Genomic DNA, 27,921 nt, shown 5'->3' on the forward strand with positions numbered 1-27,921 from the left:
CCCCCGCAAGTTCCTCGGCTCCTCCCGGGTTCCCGGCCCGCCCGCCTGCGCGGACGACTCTAGGACCCCGCGTCCCTCCCGCCCTTCCCCACCCCTCCCGCCCTTCCGAGCCGCAAACTTTTCCGGAGGCGGCCGCCTCGGCTGCCGCGGGGGCCCGGTGTCCCCGGCCCTGACCGCGCCCTGTCTCCCCGCACAGAGCTCCCAAGTGCCCCGACGGTCCCGGGAGCCGCGGCCCTCCGCGCGGTGAGTGCCCAGGCCGGCCGAGGGGGACGTGGCGCGGGGCGGCGGCGGCCGCGCGAGGAGGGGGCGAGCCCCGCGAAGGGCGCGGGAGGAGGGACCTGGAGGCCGGCGAGCGGCCGCGGAGGGAAACTGTCCCCGTCCGAGGACTAGGTGGCCGCGGCGGCCGGCGGAACAAGGCCGGGGGAGCCTCGCGCTTCCCACGCGCCCTCCCGCCGCGCGCGGCCCCGGGCCGCACCCTTTCCCGGCCGGGACTGCTGGGGAAGTAGGACATCCTGTTGAGAGCCCGGGACGCGGGAGACGCCTTGGGAGGAGGCGGCGGGACACAAGAGGAGATATTCGGGATGCAGGGGTGAGTGGCGAAGGGTGTGAGGCCCCAGACAGGTGGCTCACGCACCGTGTCCCCGCGCAGCCCGGCCCCCGCCTGGAGCTCCAGTTCCCCGAATGCACTTTACCTGGGTTCCTCTCGGCCCCTGAGCCCCCACAGGATGGCGGATGGAGCAAGCCCCTTCCTAGGTCGTAGGGACTTTGTCTACCCTTCCTCCGCCCGAGGTAAGGACCAGAACCTGCTCTTTTTCTCATCCAGAGGCCCGCCACCCATCGTACAACATACGCTGGTGCCCCGTGGGGGTGGGGTGGGGGGACGACGGACCCAGAGCTCCCTACTAACACTGGCCCTGTCCTGGGGTAGGGGGAGCAGAACCCCATCCCAACACCACTCCCCCAGACATGGCCTTCCCAAGCTGAGGTAGTGCTTTTTCACAGACCCTAGTGCCTCTGAAAGAGGGGGCAGCCCAGCCAGGAAGGAAGAGAAGAAGGTAAGGAGGGGTGGGAGCACTAGGGTCAGGGTGCATGGTGGACCTGGGGTGGTTCTCGTGATGGCTGTTCTAGACCTGCCACCTCCTTGACTAAGGTGACTTCCCCTGTCCTCTCCCCCTGCCCAGAGGAAGGCTGCCAGACTCAAGTTTGACTTCCAGGCACAATCCCCTAAGTAAGTGCCCTTCTCTCCAACTCGCTCCCCCAAACCTCTGTGTACCCTATGGGAGGAGTGGGAGGACAGGGCTGTGGTGCACGCCCCCCCCCCCCACCCAGGGTGTGTGTGTGTGAAGGAGACTCTGGGTGCACTAGATAGGGTCTGAAGGGGAGGAGGACTGGGAGGATCTCACCTTGTGGATGTCCTTGCTCTGGCCTGCAGGGAGCTGACCCTGAAGAAGGGTGATATTGTCTACATCCACAAGGAGGTGGACAAGAACTGGCTGGAGGGGGAGCACCATGGCCGGCTGGGCATCTTCCCTGCTAATTACGTGGAGGTAAGCAGAGGAACAAATGGGAGCCCAGCTGGGAGGGTGCGTGGGTTTGCAGAGACTTAGCATGCATATCCCTGCACAGCCCCTCTGTGGAGCTGATTGCTCCCCTACATCTTACCGACTTCGTAATAGGTAAAACTGTGAACTCCAGGGGGCAGGTGCCAAGTCAGCCTCATTCATGCCCTTGGCCCTGGCACCGCTGGGGCCCAGTGCTTTGTCTGCCCTCAGGACATGTTTCTTAAATGAGCACCAAAGGTAGAGCCCAGCCCATGGAGAACCACATGAGTCCGCTCCTGCCCTAGCGGCCACCAGCCCAGACTTTCAACATCAGCATCCATTTCTCTCACGCTGTCTTTGGGAAGGATCCTGAGGGCAAGTGGCAAGAGCAGGAAGTGTGTGACAGCTTACCAATCCACGCAGACATTCATCACTTCCTTCGTGTGCATTGCCTCCCTTGTTCCTAACCTGAGAAGTGATTGGTCATCCCCATGTTGCAGATGTGCTTGCTAGGTTCAGAGATAAGTGGTTAAGTACAAGATCCAGAAGTGTATGGCTGGCTCAGTCGGTAGAACATGCAACTCTTGATCTTGGGGTTGTGAGTTCGAGCCTTGCATTAGGGGTAGAGTTTACTTAAAAATATATCAGCATTTAATGATATAAATTTCCTTCTAAGCACTGCTTTACCTACACCCACAGATTTTGATACATATTTTTTTTTCATTCCACCCAAACTCTTTGCTTATTTTCTTTGTGACTTCCTCTTTGACCCATGGATTGAGTTGTTGTTTAATTCAGGCTCTCTCTCTATTTGATAACCATCAGTAGGCCTCCGCTACCTTCAGAACAGTCTCTCTGATTCTGAAATTCCACAAAGTAGAGAACAGCATTCCATGGTATTAGTAATTTACATCTTAGTATGAAATAGTTTACTAGCTTCTTGATTTTTTTTATGAGTAGGGTGAAGCAAAGAGAACATGGGAATTCTGGGTACTGGGTGGGGTAGAATGGGGAGGGGAAGGAGGGACAGTTGGTTCTCAGCAGTGGTAAAATGTTAGATCCCTACTTTCAGATTAGGTTACCAGGCGTGCGCTGCTTTTTGGAACTCCTCATTTATTTCTGGGTTCCAGTTTAAGCTCTTAGCTTAAGCTTCCATCTTTGCTCTGACATGGCCTACTCCACACCTCTGGGGAAATTCCTCCTCCAGTAGCCTTCTGAGACTCACCACCCCTTGGCTGGTCTCACCCCAACCACCCTCAAACTTATGTCTGGTGTCCATGTCCTTGCTGGCCTTGGGGAGAGACAGATTGCGCCCATCCATCTTCTGTTTGTTATCTTACCCTCCCAGGAGCCCCAGGTCTGTGCCCGGTTGATACCCAGGCTGAGTCTTCCTCGTGACCTTTCTTTCTGTAGGTGCTACCTGCAGATGAGATCCCAAAGCCCATCAAGCCCCCAAGCTACCAGGTGCTGGAGTATGGAGAAGCTGTGGCCCAGTACAATTTCAAGGGGGATCTGGAGGTGGAGCTGTCCTTCCGCAAGGTGTGGCCCCGCAGGAAGTGGGGGTTGTGGGGGGCCGGTGAAGGCATAGATAAGTATGTGGAGAGTCAAGTGTACCCATCTTTGCCCAGTGTTTAAAATTTTTCCTCATCTCTTTGGGTAGGTTTTCCTTCCTTTAGCCCATTTTTTAAAAAAAAAAAGTTGGAAACTTATAGAGTAGTTGTGTGTGTGTTTTTGTTTGTTTGTTTTCTTTGTTTTCTTGGTTGCAGGTTTATAGGCTGTGAGGATCACAGTCAGCATTTTTAGAAGAACAGAATGGAAATGTTAGAATGTCTTGTGTGTAAAAAGGGTGGTTGATCAAACTTTTAAGCAGTTATGTATATACCCTTGCACATGTGTGTGTCTGTATACGAAGTTGTTATTCGGACATATTTTTTACTATAGATTGTAGTCAAGGTAAATTTGAGACATGTTGTCCTAGAAAACAGGGTACTGGTCTCCCTTTGGTTGACTTTTGGGGCAGAGGCCATGCACGCCCCTTGTGAATGTCCTCCGGAAGAGCTGGCCCCACGGGGAGAGGGGGACGGAGGTGGCTGGGTGGGGAGAGGCGGGAAGGCAGGAGAGGGCTGCCTCATCCTGTGTCAGTGAGCATGCGGGCTGGAGGGTGACCAGGCCTCCCTCCAGGAGCTCGTGTTTTGATGCCCTGCGAGGAGGCAGGGACAGGACCCTGTCATGGCAGTGGTGGCTCGCGCCTGTCCGGTGCTTCTTACGATTCTGCCACGGATCTCCTTTGCTCTTCACGGCAACAGATTGTTATCCCCACTAAACATGTGAGGAAACTAGGCTCAGAGAGGCAAAGTAACTGGTCCAAGGCTGCACAGCTTGGGACTGGCCAAGCCCGTTTTGTTAAATAGCCACCAGAACACTGGGGAGAGGATGCTGTGAAGTCCCAGGGGTAGGTGTCGGGCAGGCCCGATCTGCACCCAGTGCGGCATGTTGTGAGAAGAGCCCAGACCTCTGGGCTCCGGCGGACAGCCTGGGCTTGGCTCCTGACTCTACCACTGCCTCAGTCCTGCTCACCTGCTCCGAGCAGGCTCACCCCATGCAAGGCGCTAGCTAGATCTACAGGAGACTCGCCGCGCCCCCTCCCCCAGGTTTCCTGGGGGACTTGGCCCCAGGAGGGCCGTGCAGATGCTCATGCCCTTCTACACCCCCAGGGGGAGCGCATCGGCCTGATCCGCAAGGTGAATGAGAACTGGTACGAGGGCCGCATCGCTGGCACCGGGCGCCAGGGCATCTTCCCCGCCAGCTACGTGCAGGTGCACCGCGAGCCCCGGCTCCGCATCTGTGACGAAGGCCCCCAGCTCCCTGCCTCTCCCCGCCTGACGGCTGCTCGTCTGGCTCGTCACTCTGGCTCCCCCGTAACGCCGCACAACCCTGTGGATCCCACCGACTGGGGGAGCCGGACTTCCCCCCGCCGCACCGGCTTCTCCTTCCCCAGCCAGGAGCCCAGAGCCCAGAACCAGGTAGGGTGACCTGCCTCGTACTGGAGAGCTGACCCCCGCCATCCACGCTATATCCTCTGGTGGGTTTGTACTTTGGTGGGTTTGTACTTTGGTGGGTTTCCTTTGGTGGGTTTGTACTTTGGAATCCCTCCTGGTCTGCCCTGGGACAGAGCAGTGGGAGAGCTGGGCAGAGCTGGGACGTGGTCATGTGGGAGTCAGAAGTCTGCCATTCGCCTGCTCTGTGACCTTGGACACATGACTTACCCTCTCTGGATTGGGTTTTCTCAGCTGTGGAATGAGGTAGTAGTTCCTTCTGGAGAGGGTAGTTGGGCAGGCTTAACCTAAAAGTATGCAGTAGCCGAGGGGTGAAAGACTGCATTGGTGTCCACACTGAGGTAGCCCGTAAACATGTGCCTTTGCTCCTGCATCATCCGTTTACGCAGCAAACCGCTGTCAGTGGGCACAGCCAGTGCATGGATACCTCCCATCCCCTCCCCGTGTTGGCCTTTAGAATCAGCCCCCTACCCTCCCTGGGCCTCAGCTTCCAAGAGCCTGTGAGGTGAAATGATCGAACAGAGGCTCTGTGTCTTGGGGGTTGGGAGGATAAGATGGGAACAGGATGAGAAGTGCTGCTGCAGGGAAGGTGGGTGGGCCCGTGGCACTCTCCTCCCTCATGCTTTTATGTGCCTCCATTTTCTCCTGTGGACCCCCAGGGTCTCAGCACCCCCGGGTCAGCTCTGTCTCATCCTGGAGGCTCCAGCCATCCCCTGGACGTGGGGGCGATGCCCCCCAACAGCACTCAGATACACTGGACCCCGTGAGTACCATCTGGGGATGCTTGGTCAGGGGTGGAGTGTTGCTTGGCAGGCGGTACTGAGTGCAACGACCCTTCCTGCCCCTTCTCTACCCCCAAAGATGGAGTTGGTAAACTCTTCCCTCTGGTGCTTATGGGTGATTTGCTGGGGGGCCCCTTGTCTGTGATGGTCCTGACCTGTCCCTGCCAGCCCTAGAGCTGGCCTAGGGCAGCCTCCCCCTAGGGAGGCCTCCCCCCCTCTGCACCCAACCTCAGTCTCCTCACTGGGTTTCCAGCCCCAAGGTCAGCGCATTTATGTGTGATGTGTGGGAACTAGTAGAACAGACCTGGAGGTTGGGGTGGGGAGCTCCGAGGAGGAGGGGTAGAGGTAGGTAGGGCTCGGAACACAGGGAGCGGGCCCAGAGAAGAAAGCACTGAAGCCAGACAGAGAGACCATTCTAGGAGCTGGGCCAGTGGCTGATGGGATGAATTAATGGGATGTAGCAAGACTTGGGTTAGACTCTCTGGACCTGTTCCGAGGAGGGGCCAGGCCCCCGTGGTTGCCATGATGCTGTCTCCCACAGGTACCGGGCGGTGTACCAGTACAGGCCCCAGAATGAGGACGAGCTGGAGCTGCGGGAGGGGGACCGGGTGGATGTCATGCAGCAGTGTGACGATGGCTGGTTTGTGGGTATGTGGGCCTGGTGGGTGGGCTGCGAGGCAGACTAGAAGTGGGTATGTGTGAGTCCCTGGGCAGAATAGCTGGGGACAGACCAGAGTGGGTAAGTGGGTTTCCCGGGCAGGATAGCTGGGGGCAGAGTGGAAGGGGGCATGTTTGAGTCCCTGGGTGGGATAGCTGGGGGACAGACCAGAGGGGGTATCTGGGGCGGATATCCTAGGGAAGATGACCTGGGGGACAAGTCAGAAGGGAGCATCTTGGGGGTTGCTGGGGAGATTTGGGTGGGCTGCCACTGCCTGCCAGTGCTGGTTCAGCAAAGATTTGTGGTCTGACAGATGAGGCCAAGGTACCTGAGGAAGTCATTGCAGACTCGGGGCAGCAAGGTTCTGACCCTCACACCCCTGCTCCTTCCCACCACACATCTGTCTTTGGAGTAGTTTGAGGAGGAGGCGCCTGTCTCCTGAGACACTGTGTTCCTGATGGAAAGGATCAAGTCTCACACCCATGTGTCACCCACCCCTGCTCTCACTTAGCAGCTGGCTCCCCAGTCCTCAGGGCTGGCCCTAGGGCAGCTCAGGCAAAGGACTAAAGCAGGAAGCCTCAAATTGGCCTTGGCCTGGTTCAAGGTAACCAACCCAGCAGGCTTCACATGGCCTTTTTCCTCAGAGCTGACAGGGCAGTATAGGCCTGGGCTTCAGAGGAAGGGGCTGTCCTCAAAGAGTAGTAAGCAGCCAGAAGCCCCCTCCCACAGCAGAATGCAGAGCTTAAAAGGGTGGCAAGGCTGCTTGGGCAGAGGTGACCCCAACGGCCGTCTCTTGACCTAGCAACCCATCCTTTCTCATCTGAATCCTAACACCTCATTGCTGACCAAGTTTCAGACACAGCAGTGATTCTGGAGTACTAACTTGTTAATGGTTTTGGGAGGGGAGGCCGGGGAACACATTCTTGTTTTACTCTGTACACCTTTGCCTTTGAATTTTTTTTTTTTTTTTTACCACTCATAAAGTTTTGCAAATATAGACAAGAAGTAAAAGCACTTGGGGCCCCTGGGTGGCTCAGTCTTTAAGCCTCTGCCTTCGGCTCAGGTAATGATCCCAGGGTCCTAGGATCCAGCCCTGCACTGAGCTCCCTGCTCAGTGGGAAGCCTGCTTCTCCCTTTCCCACTCCCCCTGCTTGTGTTCCCTCTCTCACTGTCTCTTTCTCTCTATCAAATAAATAAATAAATAAATAAATCTTTAAAAAAGAAAGAAGAAAAAGCACCACTTTTGTGGTATTAAAGCCACAAGTGCTTCTAGAGGAAAGGCTTAGAAAGTTTAATGTCTTAGTCACACAAGTGCATTTCTTTCTTTTTCTTTTTTTTTTTTTTTTGTTAAGATTTTATCATTTGACAGCACAATCAAGGGGAGCGGCAGGCAGAGGGAGAAGAAGAAGCAGACTTTGCGAGGAGCAGGGAGCCTGAGGCAGATGCTTAACCAGCAGAGCCACCCAGGCACCCCACACTAGCACATTTCAAGTGCTCAGTAGTTGCATGTGGCTAGTGGTTACCATTTCAGACAGTGTAAGTCAGGGAAGGCTTCCTGGAGGAAGTGGGGGAGCTAGGTCTTGAAGGACAGGTGAGGCATCCCAGGCAGTGGAACAGTATAAGGCCTGGGGGCCAGGTGAGCATGGGCTGCTTATCAGGAAGTCAGGATGCCAGCCTCCCAGGAAGGAAAGGTTTAGGACTTTAATTTGATTTTACATTCCTCTATCTTCTAGCACTCTTCTTCTCCACCCCAGAACACGGGTTTCTTTGGGGTTGTAGCAGACCAGAGGCCTAGATTTTTTTTTTTTTTTAAGATTTTATTTATTTGACAGAGAGAGATCACAAGTAGAGAGAGAGAGGAAGGAGCAGCTCCCCGCCTAGCAGAGAGCCCGATGCAGGACTCGATCCCAGGACCCCGAAATCATGACCTGAGCTGAAGGCAGAGGCTTAACCCACTGAGCCACCCAGGCAGCCCCAGAGGCCTAGATTTTAATCCCACCTCTACCCCTAAGCAACAGAGTGCATTTGGGGATTTCATTTGGCTCTCTCTTTAGACCTTGCCTGCCTGTCCCATCTCTAAATTGAAGGTGAGATCAGTGAGTTTCCTCCACATTTAAGTTCTGGATTCAGCCTCCTGCTTCTTTGCTTTCTTGAGGAAGGTGGGATAATTCAGTGGTGTTATAATATAATTCAGTGCCCAATTATAGAGGACTCAAATTCCTAGTCCTTCAATTTAGAAAGTGTAGCTTTGCCCGTCTGCCCACTAGGGGGCACAAATGAGTAAAACGAAGCCTCCCTCCCGGGCAGGGACTGCACCTGCAGTTCCGGGCACTGCCAGTAGGGTGAGGTTTCCACGCCCTCGCCCTCCCCACCCCCAAACATTCTTACTAAAGAAGTCTGGGGAATGCCTTTTACACCTTTTCTCTTTTTCTCTTTCAGGTGTCTCCCGACGGACCCAGAAATTTGGGACATTCCCAGGAAATTATGTAGCTCCAGTGTGAGTGGTCTCCGTGGCAACTCAGAGCTCAGCCAGAATGGGGTGGGGAACAGTAGCACTTATTGGAGGGAGAGAGGATCCCCCTCCATCCTCCTTCCCCAAGACCTGAGCTGCTGGCATCTGCAGACAACCCCAGCAGCCATTCTTCAGAGCACCCCTCAAAGCCCCCTGGACTGCATCCTACCCACAGCTCACAAACATTCCTCCAGCAGCCTTTTTATTTCCTCCCCTACCCCACTTCCCAAATATAGAGGTCTGCTTTGAAGTGGAGACTGTTTCCAGGCCTTATTGAGACCAGACCCTGGACCCCCTCCCCCTTCCCCGCCCCGCTATGGCGTTTCCTCTAACAGGGACTGGCTCCCAACTTCACCCCCATGGGGTTCCTCTACCAAGAACCAGCTTCCTAACCTAACAGAGACCAAAGGCCACCTCTGCCTGGAGGGGATTCGCCCCCTTACACTCCAGCTTTCCCGCTGCCCCCTTTGCCTTCCTGCTTCCAGCTGGGTTTGGGAGTGAGTTTGGAGAGGAACACAGCCCCTCCTCAGTGCCCGAAGCCTGGCAGGAGGTCTTGCTCAAAGGCCCCCTCTTCCCCAACGCTTCCTGGGCTGTGTGTGTCATTGCACTGCTGTAATACCCAGAAGGACTGGGCCTCCCAGGACTGGCCTCCTCCAGGTGTTCTCCCGGGAGACTGAGGCGCACTGCCCTCCTGCCTCCCCAGCTCCTCCAACCCCCATGTCCCCTCTGGAAGAGAATGTAAAATAAATCTGGATACCAGGGACCTTGCCCATCCGTTTCCTTCCGGCCAGGAGAAGGCTCCTCCTGCCTAGGACTGGGGAATTCTTTCTGCAGTTGGCTGTGCTGGGAACCAGGTGGGACGTGAGGCTGTGTGTGAAAGGGGAGGGTGGAAAAGCACCCTCATTGTCTGAAGATCACAGCCCTCAGGTCTCGGGCAGAATGGGGCAGCCTCCAGGATCAGGCAGCTGTCCGACAAGCAGCTCCAAGAAAGCCGACGTCACAGGGCCTGGGGCGAGCCCGACCGTGGGGAGAAACCAGAGATGGGAGCTGAATGCGGCCTTGTATACAGCCTGTTTTGATTCCGGAGCCGTCATGGGGTTGCTGGGCGAGATGACATTTCTAGCTGTTCTGCTCCTAATGTTTTCCTTCTGTGCGCTCCATTTCCACACCGAAGCTCTCATGTGTTTGTTTACTTTCTTCTTTGGGCTCGGGTTTTTGAGCCATCGATTGCGGGAAGCTGGGAGTGGTGGGGCACAGCTTAGCCAAAGCAACTCTTCTCGCCAGAGGTTTCTCAGTCCTGTGGCTTGGTGGTCCCTGCACAGCAACGCCAGTGCCACAGCCTGGGCCTGGCTGCTCTGCCAAGAAAGAAAACTGTTCCTTGGCAGCTGCTGGCAGTTGAACAGGGCAAAAGGTGCTGCACGTGTGCTATCTGACAGAAGCTTCCCTACGATGGGTAGGATTCCATTTTACGTAACAAGAGACTGAAGCTGAGAAACTAAGTTGTCTGGGTTGCATCATTCTAAAATGTGAAGTCAGGTCCAATGACTCTTGCCACCTCTCTGCACAAAGTGGACCAAGCACCCAGGCAGTCCTTGTCCTGGACAAGAAAGGTCATGCGTGAAGCCAAGGACTGCTCTGGGTTCGGCTCCTTTTATGTTCTTCCTGGCAGTCCTGTCTGCTAGGCCTGTCACTTAAGGCACCCCCACCCCAGGTGGGTGGGAAGAGGTGATGATGCCTAGTTCTGCCTGTGAATGACAGGGCCACAGCCTGGCCCCGGCAATTTCCTTGAGCCTGGGTGTGGCCTGGGCCCCAGTGGGGGTTAAACAGCGGCTGGAAGAACAGGACTTATGTACGTTCCGTCTGCTCCGTCCACCCCAGGCCTCACCACCATCTGCTTCTAAGTTGTCTGGTCTGGCCCATCATGTGGAGATGACCATTCTTCAGGAACCCACTAACCTATTCGAGATCCCCTGTCCCAGCTTCTTTGCATTCCCCAATGCCCTTAGAAAAGATACCAGGGTTCATTGAGACTTCCTTTCCCTGGGACAGAAACTGAATCCACACCCTCTTTGATGGGGCACTGAAACCTCTGCAGCAAACCAACCCAATGCCCTTGGGCTGCTGTCCTGCCAGCCCCACCTGCAGTGTGACCTGGACGACTTCTGTGCCTTGACTTGGCCAGGAGGGAGGAGGGGAGGGGAGCGTCACAGGCCTGAGGGGCAAGGGGGACCTGCAGGGTCAGGGTCAAAAAGTGCGGTAGGCCACTGGGGATGCTGCTCCCACTAGAGAGGGGAGCTGAGGGACTTGCCCAGGGCTGCAGAGTTGCTTAGAGCAAGACAGTCCTCCCTTCTGGTCCACAGGGTCTTGCCCTTGGATGAGTCAATTTTGTCTTGATCATGAGTTTTGTGAATGCACAACCCATGGAATATAAATCCTGCAGGTTAACCCGTACATACTAAGGACTAGGGAAGAGTCAGGACACAGAGATGTAAACCAGAGGCCCTGCCTCAAATCAGGGGTGAAGGAAGAGAAATTAATCCCTTCAATCATTCAAACAATATTCATTCGACATTTATTGAATGCCTACTGTGTGCCAGGCACTGTGCTAGGCTCTGGGAATGGAGCAGTGAACTGATCCCCCCCACCACCACCACACACCCCCACCACCACCCTAACAGGAATCTGCGTTATCCAGGAGGACGGTTTTCACAAAGGAGGCTAAGGTAGGCACTATACTCATTTTACCCATGGGGAAAGTGAGGAAATGACCCAAGGTCACACGGTAAGAGGCAGATCTGGCATGTGAGGCTAGATCTGTGGGACACCAGGGCTGTGCTTGCTGGTCCCGCAGTTTCTTCCTCCCTCAAGGGCTTCTGGTCTAGTTGGGGGTCTAGTTGGGGCGGTAGAGCACTTGCATCACACAAAGGGGCCACTCCAGGAGGCCCAGAGCTGGTTGGTGGAGAGTGGCTTACCTGCACTGAGGACAGAGGCCACAGGAAGGCTAGAACAGGGGAGGTCGGTGGCAGTCCACCTGTCAGTCCGTGTGCGGAGGATGAGACTCAGGACAGGTAGATGGGAAGAGTGGCGAGGGCACTCCTTGCAGAGGGAACTTGGAGGGAATGACTCACACCTGAGGCAGGCAAGTTACAGCTGTGCCCACAGGTGTGCTTCCCTGAAAACACACCAGCCTGACAGAGAGAATGCAAAGTGGAGACCAATCGGAGATGCCGGAGCCGGCTCTTGGTGAGCCCTGAGGTCTCCAGGTTGAGGGTTGCCAGGTACGGTTCCGGGGAACCATTTGCCAGATGGTTCTGAGCTGATGCCTGGGGTCTTCCTCGGCTACCTGCTCCCTAACCCCAGAGCCTGGGTTCCAGATGGTTGGCAGAAGGCTGGCCACATGGACAGCGAGGGCCCATGGTGATTGTTGGGACTGGCCCACCCCAGGCAGGGCATCAGAGAGGGTGAGGAGAGGGAAGCCAGGAATCAGCCAGGAACATCAGCCCAGGAGAGCGCCCGATGACCGCCAGCCAGGTTTCCCTCCAGCTCCTGGGCCTCGAAGGTCGCCCGGAGCCGAGCAGGCTTGTGGGGCATATCCGTCCGGCAGGGCAGCCCTGAGCAGCCCTAGGAAACCAGCAGCCCTTAGCCACCGCCCGGGGAGCGCGCGCGCCGTTGGGGAACCAAGTTGAGGAGGGCGCGAGGGCAGCCCCGGCTTGGGATCTGTGGGTGTCGGGGCTCCATCCGCGCCAGCGTCGGAGTTCAAGCCGGGAGTGGGCGGAGGAGCCAGGCGGACCGCAGACAGACCCAGCCGGCCCACCCCCGCCCCGGCCCCGGCTGTGGTGAAGGCGGCGTGGGGGGAGGTGCTCGAGGGCCCCTGCGAAGGCGGGTGGGCGCGGCCGGCCTGGGAGAGCTTCAGGGGCGCAGCCTCTGCTGTCCGCGCAGTGGGGCTCGCGACCGACCCGTCACCGGAACGCCTCCTCGTCCTCTCTGAGCATTCGGGAGAAGGGCACCTCGGGGAGGACGGCCGCAGCCTCTAAGGGGCCCTAAAGAGAGAACCCCCCCCCCCCGCGCACCCCAGCAGGGCGCGGGCCAGGTGGCAGCTCTCGGGCTGGGCTGCGCGGAGGAGGCGGCCTCCCGGGCCAGGGGCGGCGGCAGGGGCGGCCCCGGGATCACATGGGCGGAGGCAGGTCTTGGAGCCCCGGGCGGGCTCTCCCCAGAGTCGCGCAGACAGCGGCGGTGGCGGCGGCGGCAGTGGCGGTGTCTCCTCACCCTCCCTCCTTCCCTTCCCTCCCGGCTCTGGCCGTCCAGCCCGACGGGTGAGCGGGAGCCAGGTGAGCGGGAGCTAGGTGAGCGTGCCCACCTGCGCACCGTCAGCACAGCCGGCGACCTTCCGGGCTCCGGAGACCTCGCAGCTCTGCGAACCCGCGCCCTCTGCGCCGCTCTCCGAACCCCGGCCCTTTACTCCGTCACGGCTCCTCTCCCTGTAGCTTCGCCTGGAGGCCGGTGCCCCCTGCGTGCTGGGCTTTCCCGATCCCGGGCGCTCCTCCTCCAGCACCGGGCCCGCGGGTACCTTGGCCTCGGAGTGCAGAAGGCGCCCGGACTGGGAGAGCTGGGCCAACGGGCTGGGCACATCCCCGCGGCCCGGGGCGCGGAGTTCATCAGCCGGCTCAAAGGTCTGAGAATCCAAAGCCTCTGTGAACCGCGAGCGTCGGCCTGGGGACCTGGAGACCTGGGGCAGGGACAGGGGCTAGGCCTGGGCAAAAGGCGAAGCCAGGGACCGTAGAGGGGGCCGAGAGCCCTTCTTGCTTGCTTGGCTGCCGTCTTCCCAGGCTCTTAAACACGGGAAGTGGCCCTAGTGTCCTTGATGGATTCTGACAGCACTTGCAGCCTCTGGGCCTCCCCAGGGGCAGCCCCAGGGGGGGGTGCTGGGCAGGGTGGTGGCCCAGGGCTGGCATTACAGCTTCCTGCCTGGGTTGGCTCCTGGCTCCATAACTAGAGGCTCAGGAAATCCTACCAGGGCTGGGTCTGTAAGGACACTCCCTTGCCCAGCGGAGGGGGCCGTGGATGGGACGCCTGTGGCCCCAGCTAGCAGGCAGCATCAGTCAGCTTGCCCTGCTACAGCCATTGCCAGGGGGTGGGTGTGCCCAGCTTGGCAGGTGAGCCCGTCCTTCTGGCTGGGGCTGTTCAGAAGGCAGCAGGCCCCTGGAGGAGGGGGGAAGCCTCGTCTTGCCTACCTGGACCACATTGCCAGGGGCCAGGCCGGCCGCCAGGAGGCCCCTCTGAAGACCCAGGGCCAGTCCCCACCCAGACAAATACTTGAACAGTCTGTGGTGGCCTCACCCCCTTGTTTGCTGTCACTCCTGTTCCCAGAGTGCTGCCCTCCCCCAGAGTGGGGAGGAAGTACCTTGTGCAGTCAGTTTTGGGGACAGGAAGCAAGCACTGATGGGACTTAGCCTTGCTGGTGGAGGAGGGGGAGAGGCAGGAAACGGTGACATCGGTGACATCGCCTACCACCTGCCAGCCCCTGCCCGCCTGGTCTCCATCCAGCAAGGGCCTGTGAGGCACCCGAACGGCCTGCCTTCTGGGAGCTGCGCTGCTGAAGACTGTGGCGGTGAAGGGGGAACTCAGAGTCATGGCTTCCCAGGGTGGGGGAAGTGAAACCAGGGGGTTGAAGGAGGGAGTTAGTCACTTCCTCTGCACTCCCCCCGCACCCCTCCCCAGTCCCTAACTGGCTTCTCTCTGGACCTGTCATCCCCTCTCTTTTGCTTCTACAGGGTCTCCAACCCTCCTTCCTGTGATATGGCCCTGACTGTGGATGTGGCGGGGCCCGGGCCCTGGGGCTTCCGGATCACTGGGGGCAGGGATTTCCACACACCCATCATGGTGACCAAGGTAAGGGCTAGTTCCAGAAGCTAGGATCTACCCTGTCTACCGGCTCTCCACAGCCACCTTTTTTTTTTTTTTTTTTTTCATTCTGGAGTCAGAAGGCCTGCTTCTGAGAGTGTTAGCCTGGGGAAGACTGGGGCCCCATTGCCGTGGGGCTGTGGTGACCATTTCGGGAACAGACTTCTGGGGATTGACAGGGAGCTGGGCCAAGTAGAGGTCTGCTCTTTTCTCCTTGGTCACCCACCCTGCACCTGCTGGCAGCCACCTGGGGAAGTTACTAGAACAGGAGCCCCAAGTCCTTGGCAGTGTCCTGACCCAGGTCCAGGCCAGGGAGCATTCACGGGGCAACTACCTATGTGGTGTGTTTGCATGGGCAGGGCTCTCTATCCAGAAGTATTTCTAAGCACAGCCCCTCAAATTCTGTCATTTCTTTGGGAGGCTCTGTGAGAATGCCAGGGATGGGGTGAGGGGGTGGTTCCCCTCCAGCTTTGGGAGGGGATTAGCTGAATAACTGGGCAGACACTGCAGGGCAGGGAGAAAAAGGGGGACACCGGCCAGCCTGGTTCAAACCTGCTTCTGTATTTCTTGGGCAGGACAGAGACACATCCCCTCTCCTCCATCCCTGCGGGAATGTCCTCGCTGTCTGAGCAGGGGTATCTCAGACCACTTGTCCCTCATCCCCTACAGGTAACTGAGAGGGGCAAGGCTGAGGCTGCTGACCTCCGGCCCGGTGACATTATCCTGGCCATCAACGGGGAGAGTGCTGAGGGTATGCTTCATGCGGAGGCGCAAAGCAAGATCCGCCAGAGCCCCTCACCCCTGCGGCTGCGGCTAGACCGGTAGGCCCTCCCCTCTGCTAGGCCGGCAGGCATATCTTCACCCCTCTGCTGGCCTGCTGCATGGTGGCTGCCCTCTCAGCCCCAGCCTGGTCTTCCTGGGATCTTTTGGCTCATCTTTGAGAAGGTCCAGGCTCTGGAGCTGCCTCAGGGTGGGCTGAGGGGTGTCCCTGAGCCCAGCTGGGCACGCAGCCATGGGCAGGGCCGGCTGGCATCAAGTACCTGGATGCCCGGGTTTGACTGGTTCCCAAGTGTGCAGGGTAGAGGGTGTGGGCATGAAGTGGGTTGAAGAGGGGAAACAGGAGCCTTAGGCTGGGTCTCCCAGGCCCCTGCCTCCAAGAGGGGGTGGCCTTTGTTCAGATCCTGGGTGGGGTGGTTTGAGGAGTTTGGGGCTCACTCCCCAAAGAACCCCCTCTGTCAGTCCCCATGGCTTCTCTGAGCTGTGCAGATGAAGGCAGATTCCCAGGCTTGGGTTTTCAGCCACGAGGCCTGGGTTGGCGGGGTGGGGTGGGGTGGGGGAACAGGTGGCTCCCTGAGGTGGGGCATCAGAGTGAGTCATGGGACAGGAATGCTGGGAGATCCCCAGTCAGGAGAACCCTCTGGGCGGGCCTTTAACTTGAGTCAGTCACCCCCTGCTTCTCTGCCTTCCCCTCCCCTCCCAGGCTCTCTCTGGGCCCTGAGTCCACGCCCTGTCCTCACCCCCACTGTCCCACAGTGTCATAGACGCTGGCTCCCACGACGCTCTCATGACCCCGGCCCCTTCAGTGACTCCCTCATACCACTCAGGCTCGTGAGTGTTTGTAGGACCGCGGCCCAAGGAGGGAGGTGGAGAGTACCTCACGGCATCTGGGAAGGGAACCAAAGTCTACAAGGGACTGCAGAGTGGGGTGGCAGAGGGGCAGGGAGCTGCTGACACCATCACTTCCCAGAGGTTCCCCTTGTACACAGTGCCATCAGCGAGGGGGGCCTGACCAAGTCCCTCCAGGCCTTCACCTCCATGATGGGCAGGTCAAGACTCCCAGCATCTTCTTTCTTTTGTCTGGTCCACTCCTAAACCCTCCCAGTCTCCTCCACAGGAGCACCCAGAAGCTCTGTGGCAGGAAGCAGTGCTCTGGACTGGAGCCAAAGCCCCAGCTCCCTTCACTTTGGCCCCACGCCCCTGCCTGGGAAGGTCTAGGCTGGTGTGGTGTGTGGTGACTGCAGTTCTTGCAGACCTCTCTAGAAGTGGCCAGACATCCAGGAATGGTGTGGTGGGGTTGGGACATGGCAGGCTCTTTCTTCACCCTAGGCCAGTCCCAGCCCTCCAATGGCCTCCTGTTCAAGACTCCAGCGGGAAGGGCCTTGGAGGGGGGTTCCCAGGGAGCTGAGGTGGGGCACCTCTTTTTGCTGGCTGCCTTGGTGATTGGTAGGGAGCTGGGCCTGCTTGTTACCCTGGCTGTCTAGGCCCTGCAAGATGGCGGGGTCTGGGAGTTGGGGGGGTTGTGGGAGAGACAGACTCCACACTTTGTTTTATGGAGGAGAAGCCTTCAGAAGGGGCTAGGAATGACCCTCTCAAAGGTGTTCCAGCCTTTAGCAGCAAAGCTGGTGGGAGACAGGGAGACGGCCTCTGGCTGGCAGGGGAGAGTGGGCAGCTAGCCTGGCCATTGCTGGGTTTTAAGGAACTCACTTTCTCTCTCTGGACTTCTGTGTCTCCATGGGTGAAAGATAAAGGATTATTTATATGAAATCAGCAATCTACCCCAGAATCCATCTACACACTGATGCTGACCAATGACAAAGTCTAGACGAAATGCTAAAAAAAGAAAAGAAAAAGAAAAAGGGGGGTGCCTGGCTGGCTCTGTTGGTGGGGCATAGAACTCTTCCTCTCTGGGTCTTGAGTTTGAGCCTGGTGTTAAGTGTAAAGACTACTTAAAAAGAGAGAGAGAGAGAGAGAGAGAGAGAGAGAGATGCCTGGGTGGCTCAGTCAGTTAAGTGTCTGGCTTTGGCTCAGGTCATGATCTGGGGGTCCTGGGATTGAGCCCCGCATGGAGTCCTGTGTCCGGGCTCCATGGTCATCAAGGAGTCTGCTTCTTCCTTTCCCTCTGTCCTTCTCCCTGCTCATGCTCTCTTTCCTTCTCTCAAGTAAATAAATGAAAAATCGTAAAAGAGAGAGACAGAAAGAGAAAGACAGGGAGTACTGTGAGGTTTTATTAAAACTGAATTGATGAAATTATGTCTATTTTTCATATTGATGCTAAACTGTCCATTCCTTTGAGACATGACAGTGGTTGTTAATAAGAGTCGTTTTGAACTTGGCAAAGTTGAAATTTGACAACCTGATGTCCACATGTTTTGAACATTTAGGAGTCTTGAGAATCTGTTGGGGGAACAGCTGCCATCTGCAGCCCAGTTAGGTAAGCGGGGCTCCTGGACTCCTGTGACCTGCTTCCCTCTGGCCTCTCCTCAGGTCGCGGGCTGCTTCCCCTGGGCAGACCAATGGGGATGGCTCTGTGGAAGTGCTGGCGACTCGCTTCCAGGTAGGAAGGTGCCTTCTGCTGGGAACTCCAGCACCCTGAGGTGAGGGGAACCCTGAGGGGCAGGGCCGGTTAGGGGATGGGTGCCTCCCTTCGCGGCCCTTCTCTCCACAGGGCTCCATGAGGACGCACACAGACAGCCAGTCCTCCCTGAGGTCTTCCTGCTCCAGCCCTGTGTCCTCCAGCCCCCAGCCAGGCAGCCCCTTCTCTACCCTGCCCCTCAGCAGCCCGCACGCCCTCCCTGGAGAGGTTATGGTCAGCCGCAGGTGAGCGCAGGGGTGGGCACGAAGGCCACAGGGTCGTGAACAGGCCTGTCAGTCTCAGCAGCTGGGGTTACGGGAGCCTGAGGGCACCCTCTGTATCCCTGAGGCAGACTGGGTGGGACGGGGGGCCCACACACCATCCATTTCCCGCATTTCAGTTTCCAGAGCCTGGCACACTCCCCGGGACCCATCGCTGCTGACCGCTTCTCCTACGGAGGCCGCCCCGGAAACCGCCAGGTGAGGATGCCTGGGGGGTGGGGAGGAGAGAGCATCTCATCCCAGCTGAGTGCCAGTGGCACCCTTGGGGCTGCAGATGGCGGGTCCCCCTTGGGCAGCCAGCGCCTCCATCGCCCAGCAACAAGCATGCCCCTCTCCTGAGCCGGGAGGAAACTGTGTCTGCTGGTGGGCTGCACTTGCTGGTTCCCAGCCCTGCCTGGCCGGTCCCAGGTGGCCTTCTACCTCCTGTCCTCCCACTCACGGCCAACCCCCTCCTGCTAGCGTCCTCCCTTCCTGAGTGTTTCTCTTGGGCCAGGGCTGAAATAGTTTTGCTGCTGTTGTTGGGATGGTTCCCTTTGGCTCTGGCTGCATCTCTAGAACACATTCCTCCCCATTCCAAGCCCCATGCCCGCCCCCAACTCCCATCACCCCATCCCCCTTCCTCCTCCTCTGACTCAGCCCAGAGAACCACCAGTGGGACTGTGGTTCTGCCTCAAGTTGCACTTGGCTTACTTTCTGTCTGCCCTCCTCCCTGCCCTTCTACTCTGGACACCCCCCACCCCCCAATCCACTGCCGGGTCCTAACTGCGAACTAGTGACAGCCCCCCCCCCCCAAACCCTGTCTTGGTGGTATTTCTCCTTTCTAAGGGCAAGGGTGAGGAAGTGAGGGAGCAAGGACGCCAACAGTCCTGGGCCACAGCTGTTGGGGGCAGAATTGGGTGGGGGGGCATATCTAGCCTTTGGGGTGAAGGGGATGAGACCCAGCTGCTGGAGTCCTCCCTCCCGGTGATTCCGCATTCCAGAAAGCAGAATCTTTGGAGATGGCCAGGGGAGGGCATTACAAACTGGGGGACTCTGGGGAAGGAAGGAGAGGGCTCCTGTGGGGTCTCGCCAGTGACTCCTTGGGAGCCCACTCAGTGGACTGCCAGGCCAGGGGGGCACAGAGATGCCTTCGATAAGATTCCCGACTTTAAAGCATTTAAAGTGTAGTTGGGGAGATAAGACAAGCATGTAAAGCAGTTTGGGAACAATTAAGAACTAAACAGTGTGGTCTTAATTATAAAAGCGGGAGGCATTCTGGGAGGGAAGAGAGGAGTGTGGGCTGGGTGGCCTGAGAAGGCTTTGTCAGGAATTTTGCTGGACGTCAGAGGTAGGACTGGATAGGGTTTAGATTAGAGGATGATAAGCCGGGGGATGGCAAAGCAGTGTATAAGCAGGACCTGGCGTGTCTGGGCCTGGGTGGGAGTGGGGAGGGCCTTCTCTGGGAGATCTTGGGGCTGACACCAGCTGGGACTGCACTTGGCCCAGGGCATGGCTGGAAAGGGTCCATCCATCCTGGCCTTCTTCTTTGTGGTTCCCAAACTTGGGCAAAGGGGAGATGCTGGGCAGACGCTGGAGGTACAGGGAGTAGCTCCCAAGCCTGCAGCAGCACCTTGGAACCTGTTAGAAATGCACATTCTCAGGTCCCAGCCTGGACCTGCTGGGTTAGATGCAGGGGTGAAGGGGTGGAGCAGGGCGCCAATCTGTGTTTTAAGGAGTCCTCGGGGTCCTGGTGCGAAGATCTGAGGACCATCCATGTAGTGTAACCAGGAGCCCTGGGCTGGGGGGGGGGGGGGGGGGGGGCAGGGAGACCTGAGGTAGTCCCATCTCTAACATCTAACCTTGGATCAGCCCGTCTTTCTCTCTCTGGACCTGACATTCGGTTCCTGTGCTCTGAGTTCCCTCCTTTGGCCTGAGGACCATGGTCATTCCTTCAACAAACTTATTTGATTTTTGTTTTAAAGATTTTATTTATTTGTCAGAGAGAGAGAGAGAGGAGAGCCCAAGCAGGTAGAGCAGCAGGCAGAGGCAGAGGGAGAAGCAGGCTCCCCGCTGAGCAGGGAGCCTGATGTGGGACTTGATCCCAGAACCCTGGGATCACAATCTGAGCTGAAGGCAGATGCTTAACCGTCTGAGCCACCCAGGCGTCCCCCTTCAATAAGCTTTTGTTGAGCTGCTTTGTGTCAAGCGCCCTTCTAGGCTCTGGGGATGCCTTGGTGGACCAAAAGAAATTCCTAACCCAATGAAGCTTGCATTCTGGTCTATAAATGAGGCTGTGATCAGATGGTGTGGGAATCACAGGGTCCCACACCTCCCTCTTGGGAGCCACTGTGTACTTTTAGCACCTTAAAGGCTCTGAGAAGTTCCATGAGAAATACGTTTAATTTTAACAATTTCCTAAACTTAAATTTAACTACAGAATTTCTCTTGGCATCCCCTCTCCCCCCACATACCTGCCACTCACTTATTCACATCCCTGTGTTTACCAGAACACAGTTTGAGAGGTGCTGGCTACAGATGAGCTCTTGGGGGTGGGGAGGTGAGCAGCTTCTCTGGACTTGGGGATCCAAGCTTCCTTCTGGGAAGGCAGGTGTCCCTAGCTGACTAGGAGGGAGGGAGGAGAAAGGCAGAGCTGCTCCTAATCAGGAAGCTGGGCTCCTCTCCACCAGGGTGTCGTGGTCCGGCAGGAGGAAAGGGGTTAGAGGTGAGGTTCCCCCACCCCAGTCAGCTGTGGCCGTGGCCTTGCTGCTGGTTCCTGAGCTGGCTGGCTGGGGCTGTACTGAGCCCCAGGCTCAGGACCCCACCAGCCTTTATGGGGTCCTTCTGAAAACTGGAAGTTGCCACATCTGGGTAGGCACACGCCTTGGTGGGCAGATGTGAAGTAAAGACAGCACCCCTCCCTCTGGCTGGCACTTGGACTTGGCTTGCAAAGAGAGCCTGGGTGGGTTTTGGCTCGCCCTCCCAACTAGCCGCTGCCCCCATGCCAGGCACAGGCTGGCCTCAGATGGCACAATGGGACGGTTCTTAAGGCGCTGGTGCTGAGGAAACCATCTTACCGCTTGTCAGTGGACCACAAGGCACCAAGAGCAAGAGGAATGTAGGCTGGCGGAAGCAGGTTGCTGGAGTGAGGGTCTAGGGCTGTCTTCTCAAAACCCTCAAGTTTCTGTTTTTAGCTGAAAAATTCATGCCATTTTATCATTGGACCCTGTACTTTGTCCCTGACTTTGAATCTTAAGACCGAGGGAATTTGGCCTTCCAGGGAACTGTGCCCTCAGCCCAGTGCACTGTGGCCTGTCTGGTGGTCTCTGAGGGGTCCCTTCTGTGGGGGGCCCCTTCTGTGGGGGCTGGCAATGGAGATGAGGCTGGGTAGAGTGAGTGGGTGCAGAGGTGCAGGCCAGAAAGTGGAGCACCAGTGAGGTTAAAGGTGGGATTTCCACATGGACAGCAGGCGTAAAGAGCCCAAGGTGGACAGTGCACGCCTGGAGAGGGGTGCTGCTGCTGGGGTGTGGGTCCAGAATGGGCCTGGCCCCCGCAGACTTCCTGGGGCAGAACCAGACCTCCAGGACAGCCAGCAGACCTGGGCCCTCTCAGGAGAGGAAGCGTGTGCAGGAGAGGGGTCCCTCCTGCAACTCCAGCCCTGACTCTAAGAGGGGTCTTAGGCCCTTCGCTCCATCCCTGTGTTTCCTTCTCCTCACAGCAAAAGGATCTGCTTACTTCCTTTCTGCTGTTCTGCCCCGCGCCCAGTCTCCTTGCAGAAACATTTTACTTCCACAGTCAGGGGCTGACCACTCTCCCCTTCTGGGACTGAGCAGGAGGAGTCCCTAGTTCCCAGAGGGCAGGGTTTGGGCGATGGGCCCTTGTTGCCTTGTTGCCGGCCTGCTGGTCAGCGAGAGCTGGGAGCCCTCTGGTGTTGGGCCTGGGGAACAGCCAGACTTGGCTTGGCGGCCCAGACGGCTGTGTTGGCCAAAGGCTCCAGCCGCTAACTCCTCCCCTGGTGCCTCTCTGTCCCACAGGCCAGCCTCACCCGAGCTGGCGACTCAGCTGTGCTGGTGCTGCCGCCTTCCCCCGGTCCCCGTTCCTCCAGCCCCAGGCTCAGGTAGCAGCGGGCCCTGGAGGGTGGGGTGGAATCCTGGAGGGCCTGGGAAGCCAGGAGACGGAGAGGAGGGATGGGGGTGGTGGGGAGTGGTTGGGGGGGGGTCCCGATGGTTTTAAGCCCAGTTGGCTGTCCTCTGAATACCCACCCCCAGAATCCTTTGCCCTAGGGCGCTCTTTCCCTGCCCCCATGCTGGTCCTCATACCCAGGAAGGGACCCTCACTCCTGGCTACCTCCTGCCCCTGCAGTGTGGACTCAGAAGGGGGAAGCCGCCTTCTGGAAGAGGACTCAGAAGTCTATAAGATGCTGCAGGAGAATCGTGAGGCGCGGCTCGCCCCCCGGCAGTCCAGCTCCTTTAGGCTCTTGCAGGAAGCCCTGGAGGCTGAGGAGAGAGGTGAGCCCCTGGGGGGGTTACATGTTGGAAGTAGGTTCTGACAGAATGTCCCCGGACCCTAATTGGGCCTGATATTGAATAGGTATGTCTTAAGTACTCAGCACAGGAGTAGGCACCAAGGGCAAGTCCCTGCACTAAAGGGGTTTTCAATCTGATAGGAGTTGCAGGGGTGCACCCAGAGGTGCTGGCTGGGATCAGGAAAATGTCAAGGGAATGACAAAGGTGGAGAATAGGGCCCATGGGGACTGGGTCTTCAGGGAGGGCTTCATGGAAGAAAATAACGTTGACTTGACCCTTGAAGAAAGATTAAGACTTTAACAAAGGGCCTTAAGATGGCGGCAGGGAGTTTGAGCCTCCAGAGAGGGCATGGGGCGGTGGGAGGAGGAGGGGCTGGTTGTTGGTGGTGGTGGCGGTGGTGAGCGCCAGGCCTGTGGTGGCTGGCAGCCGGAGGGCTTTGGTGTGGGAGAGAGAGTAGCAGGGGCCTGGTCTTAGAGGTTGAGTCCTGGCTGGGGGGGTCTCATGTGCCAGGTGGTTAGTGCCCTAACCCCCCCTAACCCTCATTATTTAATGAGGGCTCATTAAATAATGCCAGGCAGATGCTGGAGTGAGAAAGAAGAGAGATATGGGCTCTCGCCAGCCATTTTGTTGTTCCTTCCACAGACATTTACTGTGCCTGTCTGATGGGCCTGTGGGGTGCCAAGTGTGGTGGCCAAGAGTGGCCAGGCACCTGTCTGCCCTTGAAGAACGGTTTATAGGGGTGAGGTGGTGGTCGGGGTACAGTGGTACTGTGTGTGTATGTGTTGGGGGGCACTGCCTAGTGCAGGGGAGAGACGAGGGGGCCTGGCCTGGCAGAGGCCGCAGGGAGGCAGACGATGGAACAGTCCAGAGGTCCGGATCAACAGCCTCACTGGTACAATATCTGGTGCCCGGTTTCAGCTCAGACAGTTAGCTCCTGGGGTGCTCACTGGGGTCAGGGGGCAGCAAGCGAAGCTTGTCTATCAGGACCCCAAGGCCTTGGTGGGCCCGTGGGCAGGGCCCGGAGAGAGGTGGTTGGGGTGGGGGTGGAGCGCAGATGGTCACTGCTGGAGCCTTGGAGTCCTTGGGCCAACGGGGACCATACCCACCCCGAACCCCCGGTGCTTCACCTCAGTGTTGTTCCAAGGCTCACAGGCAGCCGGGCCCATAGAAGCCCTTTGAAAGCTGTATAAAGGTATTGTGGTGCTGCTATTATCTATCATTACCATCTTTTAATTAATAGCATCATGCCTGGATCACGCCTGCTTGGTGGGATGTGTAGACACAGCTCAGACATTCCTTGGGCTGCCTCAGCTTGGGCTAACTCCGCCCCAGCCAAGAAGCGGCCACCATCACTCCCTTCATCCATCCCCTACCCCCCCCCCCCCCTCCCCGTGTTCCCTTAGCCTAAGCACACCTTTTAGGAGCCTCCTCAGAGCTGTGCTGGAGGAGCGTGCTTGGGTAAATAGAGCCTGGCTGCCGCCACGGGCAAGAAGAGCTCTAATGTGTCTGTCTGCCCACCCCCAGGTGGCACACCTGCCTTCCTGCCCAGTCAGCTGAGCCCCCAGTCCTCCCTGCCCACCTCCAGGGCGCTGGCCACCCCACCCAAGCTCCACACGTGCGAGAAGTGCAGCACCAGCATCGTGTGAGTACTGGGGTGGGGATGGGGGGCAGGCACTCCCTGGCTGGGCGGTAGGGGGCGGAGCAGGGCAGGAAACGCCCTCGGGAGGGCTCTGCAGAGAACAACCAGTCCGGGCCCGGTGGGGCTTTCCACGGTGCATCTGTGCAAGGGGGTAATGAGACTTGTTCTCAGGCTTCTTACAAAGCCTTGCTGCCTTCTTCCTGCTGCATCGCCTCCTTTCTGATTTCTTTCGCCCTCACCAGAGGAGGAGGAAATGTTATTGCTTCTGATTTCTCTCCAGTAATCTAAAAGCCTCTGGAGATCTACCTCCAGATGGGGTGCCTCCTCCTGGAAAATGTTGCTCTCCCCCCCCCCCCCCACCCCCACTTCCCCACCTACTTTGGAAAGGGATGGATTTTCCAGAGGCAGGTTTGTTTTTCTCAGTGGGTGGCATTGTAATGCAGCGGTGTTCTCTGGCAAATTGCTGAAACCCCACTCACCCTCCCCTCCGCCCCCGCCATAAATGTCTTGCACGCGGTGTTAACGGCCAGATGACTCAGTTTAGGCAAACCCCTTAGCCTCTGTGGGCTTCGCTGTTCCACCTGCGGAATGGGATATGTAGACGCAAGGAAAGGGGTTCTCAAAGAGCAGCTGCAAAGGGATTGTCAGAGGGTTCCGCGCCCCAGAGCTTCCACTTTTCCAGCTTGTTCGCAGGGAGTGCGATGCTGTGGGTCCTCATTCCTGGGACCACATTTTGAGAACCACTGCTCCATTATCAACCCAGAAAATTCAGGATGCAATTTATCTGTGTTTGTTTAAAGGGGGAGCACCCCTCTTTTTTTAAACTAGAGGTCTTGAGGGTGGGGGGTTGTAGGGATATTGACTCGAGAGTCCTAAAGGAAGGCTCGGGGAGTCAGCGTCTGAAATTTGGGGATCTTTCCAGAGTCCTGTCTCGGAGCTAGGCTCCCTGCCAATGAGAAGGGCAGCGGTCCTGCCTGGGGTCCCACCTCCACCCAAGTCCCCAGGCTAATGGCTCTGCCCTCTCCATCGCCCCCTGCAGGAACCACGCTGTCCGCATCCAGGAGGGGCGCTACCGCCACCCCAGCTGTTACACCTGCGCAGACTGCGGGCTGAACCTGAAGATGCGCGGGCACTTCTGGGTGGGGGACGAGCTGTACTGTGAGAAGCACGCCCGCCAGCGCTACTCCTCACCTACCACCCTCAGCTCCTAGACCTGAGCGCCTGGCTGTGCTCTCAGGCCGCCCTCAACTTTGTGGGCACCTCTGTGCCTGGGCCATACCAACAGCAGGTTGGCATGGAAGGGCGGTTGGTGGGTGGTGGGCGGGCCCCTTCCTCCATGCTAGGTGCGGCTAGGTCCTGGGGCCTATCCTGGGCTGTGCATGACAGCCTCACTGTCCCAGGCCTGTGCTAGAAACTCTCACTTCCCCCTGCAGGACAGGCTGTGCACCAACCGCTGAGGTGGGCACCGCACTGGATATCCTTGTGCAACAGGGGTTAAGCAGGTTGGGACACAGAGAGAAGTACGTAGAAAGAGATGGGTGGTCAGAGGAGAAAGGTATTCATTCTGTAAAGTTCTCAACATATGAACTCTATAAATATATATACATGGACAAAACAAAGTAGATCTCCCCTCTCCTTCCCTGCCCAGCCCCTGGGGATGAGCTTCTCTTGACCACTGGGTCGAAAGTCTTTATTTACATAATTTTTTTCCACTTTATCTGCACCCCCCAAACCTACCGAAGAAGCTTCTTTCTTCTTTCCTTCCTTCCTCCCTTTCTTTCTTTCAGATTTTATTTATTTATTTTAAAAGAGAGGGAAAGAACACAAGTCTGCAGAGTGGCAGGTAGATGAAGAGGGAGAAGCAGGCTTCTAGCTGAGCCAGGAGCCTGATTTGGGGGGGTGGTGCTTGATCCCAGGACCCTGGAATCATGCCCTGAGCCAAAGACCCACACTTAACCAACTGAGCCACTCAGGCGCCCTGAGGCCTATTTCTTTTAGTGGAAGTTTGTGCTCTTTCTAGATACCCTCCACTCTTTTTTTTTTTTTAAAGATTTTATTTATTTATTTGACAGAAATCACAAGTAGGCCGAGAGGCAGGCAGAGAGAGAAAGCGGAGGAAGCAGGCTCACTGCCAAGCAGAGAGCCCAATGTGGGGCTTAATCCCAGGACCTCGAGATCATGACCTGAGCCAAAGGCAGAGGCTTAACCCACTGAGCCACCCACGTGCCCCCCTTTTTAAAAAATTTTTATTTTTAATCTCTCCATTTGATGTGGGGCTTGAACTTACAACCTCGAGATTAAGTGTTGCATACTCCATTTACTGAGGCAACCAGGCACCTCTCCTGGACCCTTTTATTTATTTATTTTAAATATTGTATTTATTTGAGAGAGGTAAAGCATAAGCACAGGGGGATGTAGATGGGGTATGGGCAGAAGCAGAGAGAGAAGCAGGCTCCCCACTGAGCAGGGAGCCAGATGTGAGACTCAATGTGGGGTTCCATGCGGGGCTCCATCCCAGGACCCCGGGATCATCACCTGAGCCAAAGGCAGGCACTTAAGCGACTGAGCCCCCCAGGTGCCCAACCTCCCAGACACTTTTATAAAGATGGCAGTTTTACTGGGATAACCCCTGGTACTTTAGAGGCCGGAGCTTCTCACTGGGAGCCTGGAGAGGAGCAGGGATGTAGGAGGCAGGCTCCGATGTCTATTCTGTCCAGGCCTCGGCTCAGGGACCCAGTCTCATGTTCCCTGGCCCTGGCTGGCCTGCCACTCTGTGCTCCTTGCTCTACTTGGGACCAGTGCTGCCAGCTCAGCTGACTTACCCGGATGAGCTGGAGAGGGGGCAATATCTCAAGTACGTCCTGCACTTGACCAAGGCTGTCTGCACCCATCTGAGAAAGAGATTCACCAGAAAGAACCCTGGACAGGCTGCAGGTTAGCCTTGCCTGGGAGGGACACGCCAGTGGAGCCTCCACCCTGAGGGACCTCCACCCACCAAGGACCTCACCTCCAAGTCAGGGTTTTCTGTGTGTCCCTTCCACGGGAGACCCTGCTGGCTTCACTTCTAGTTGATTTGAAAACCCCAACCGAAACCAAAAAAGGATGGGTAACCAGTGCGAGTCATGTCTGCCCTCAGGTATGTTTGACTTGAGGCCAGGACAGAGGTTCCCTACCAGATTTAGGGCTGGATTCACCCACCAACCCCCAGCCCTCATCCTGGAGGACATTTCAGAAAGGTGCATGGGTGCTGCGGGTGCTCCAGACCCACCCTGTCCCCCAGTTAGCCTGAGGAATGGGCCACAGTCTCAACTTTATTTTCACAGAAAAGATCAAAGCTGGGCTTCAGAGAAGGTGCTATCTGGCTCTTTTTGGAGCGAATCTTGGTGGAGAATGTTTGTGTGGGCTCCTCGGGCATCTGTTGATACAATTTACCCCTTGAAATAATCGTCTCATCTTTTGCCTGGATGGCTGCCTTTATTTTCATAGAAAAGATCAAGGCTTTCTGTGGCTTAGGAGGAGGACCCCAGGCCAGAACACCTGGTCAGCAATGGGATGGCCTCCTTGGCGCCACCTGCTGTCAGGTGTAGCCCACGACAGGGGAGAATGCTGGCAAAGGGGCATCCAGAAAAAGGTAGCACTTTTTCATGCTCTCCTGAAGGTGGTAAGTCAAGTGGGAGCCGCTGAGCTGGCAAAAATG

General features: G+C 57.3%; 3 protein-coding genes across 7 annotated transcripts in view; all 3 read left to right on the forward strand.

Moving 5' to 3' along the window:
• The window catches only part of SORBS3 (sorbin and SH3 domain containing 3), a 22,088-nt gene extending 12,778 nt beyond the window's left edge, over positions 1-9,310 (forward strand). For all 3 annotated transcript variants that reach the window (XM_059371535.1, XM_059371543.1, XM_059371552.1), the window contains exons 12-21: positions 197-243; positions 650-789; positions 1,003-1,055; positions 1,182-1,228; positions 1,433-1,547; positions 2,955-3,080; positions 4,256-4,564; positions 5,257-5,360; positions 5,921-6,027; positions 8,477-9,310. In XM_059371535.1, the coding sequence (XP_059227518.1) occupies positions 197-243; positions 650-789; positions 1,003-1,055; positions 1,182-1,228; positions 1,433-1,547; positions 2,955-3,080; positions 4,256-4,564; positions 5,257-5,360; positions 5,921-6,027; positions 8,477-8,538 (1,110 nt within the window). In that variant the 3' untranslated portion in view covers positions 8,539-9,310. The remainder of the gene's footprint in view (positions 1-196; positions 244-649; positions 790-1,002; positions 1,056-1,181; positions 1,229-1,432; positions 1,548-2,954; positions 3,081-4,255; positions 4,565-5,256; positions 5,361-5,920; positions 6,028-8,476) is intronic.
• Positions 9,311-11,773: 2,463 nt separating this feature from the next.
• Positions 11,774-13,329, forward strand: LOC132022179 (uncharacterized). Its single transcript, XM_059407527.1, has 2 exons — positions 11,774-11,792; positions 12,539-13,329. Exons 1-2 carry the CDS (start codon positions 11,774-11,776, stop codon positions 13,327-13,329), a joined length of 810 nt encoding a protein of 269 aa, XP_059263510.1.
• LOC131999035 (PDZ and LIM domain protein 2-like) lies at positions 12,788-27,689 on the forward strand. Of its 3 annotated transcripts, none has more exons than XM_059371563.1 (10): positions 12,788-12,877; positions 14,321-14,438; positions 15,120-15,271; positions 17,715-17,784; positions 17,896-18,047; positions 18,203-18,281; positions 22,094-22,176; positions 22,422-22,567; positions 24,110-24,227; positions 25,264-27,689. In XM_059371563.1, the coding sequence occupies exons 2-10, from the start codon at positions 14,346-14,348 to the stop codon at positions 25,433-25,435; spliced, it is 1,065 nt and encodes a 354-aa protein (XP_059227546.1). In that variant the 5' UTR covers positions 12,788-12,877; positions 14,321-14,345; the 3' UTR covers positions 25,436-27,689. The 3 variants fall into 3 exon arrangements, with proteins under 3 accessions (XP_059227546.1, XP_059227554.1, XP_059227563.1); XM_059371571.1 differs by lacking the exon at positions 12,788-12,877 and adding an exon at positions 13,136-13,219; XM_059371580.1 differs by lacking the exon at positions 12,788-12,877 and adding an exon at positions 13,956-14,157.
• Positions 27,690-27,921: the final 232 nt, after the last annotated feature.

The sequence above is a fragment of the Mustela nigripes genome, chromosome 1 (assembly GCF_022355385.1).
Source record: "Mustela nigripes isolate SB6536 chromosome 1, MUSNIG.SB6536, whole genome shotgun sequence".
Taxonomy (NCBI): domain Eukaryota; kingdom Metazoa; phylum Chordata; class Mammalia; order Carnivora; family Mustelidae; genus Mustela; species Mustela nigripes.

Coding starts and splice junctions, on each gene's coding strand:
- LOC131999035 (XM_059371563.1), top strand. CDS start 14,346: ATGGCCCTGACTGTGGATGTGGCGGGGCCCGGGCCCTGGGGCTTCCGG. Junction 18,048..18,202: donor GAGGTTATGGTCAGCCGCAG/GTGAGCGCAGGG, acceptor CCCGCATTTCAG/TTTCCAGAGCCTGGCACACT. Junction 24,228..25,263: donor AAGTGCAGCACCAGCATCGT/GTGAGTACTGGG, acceptor CGCCCCCTGCAG/GAACCACGCTGTCCGCATCC.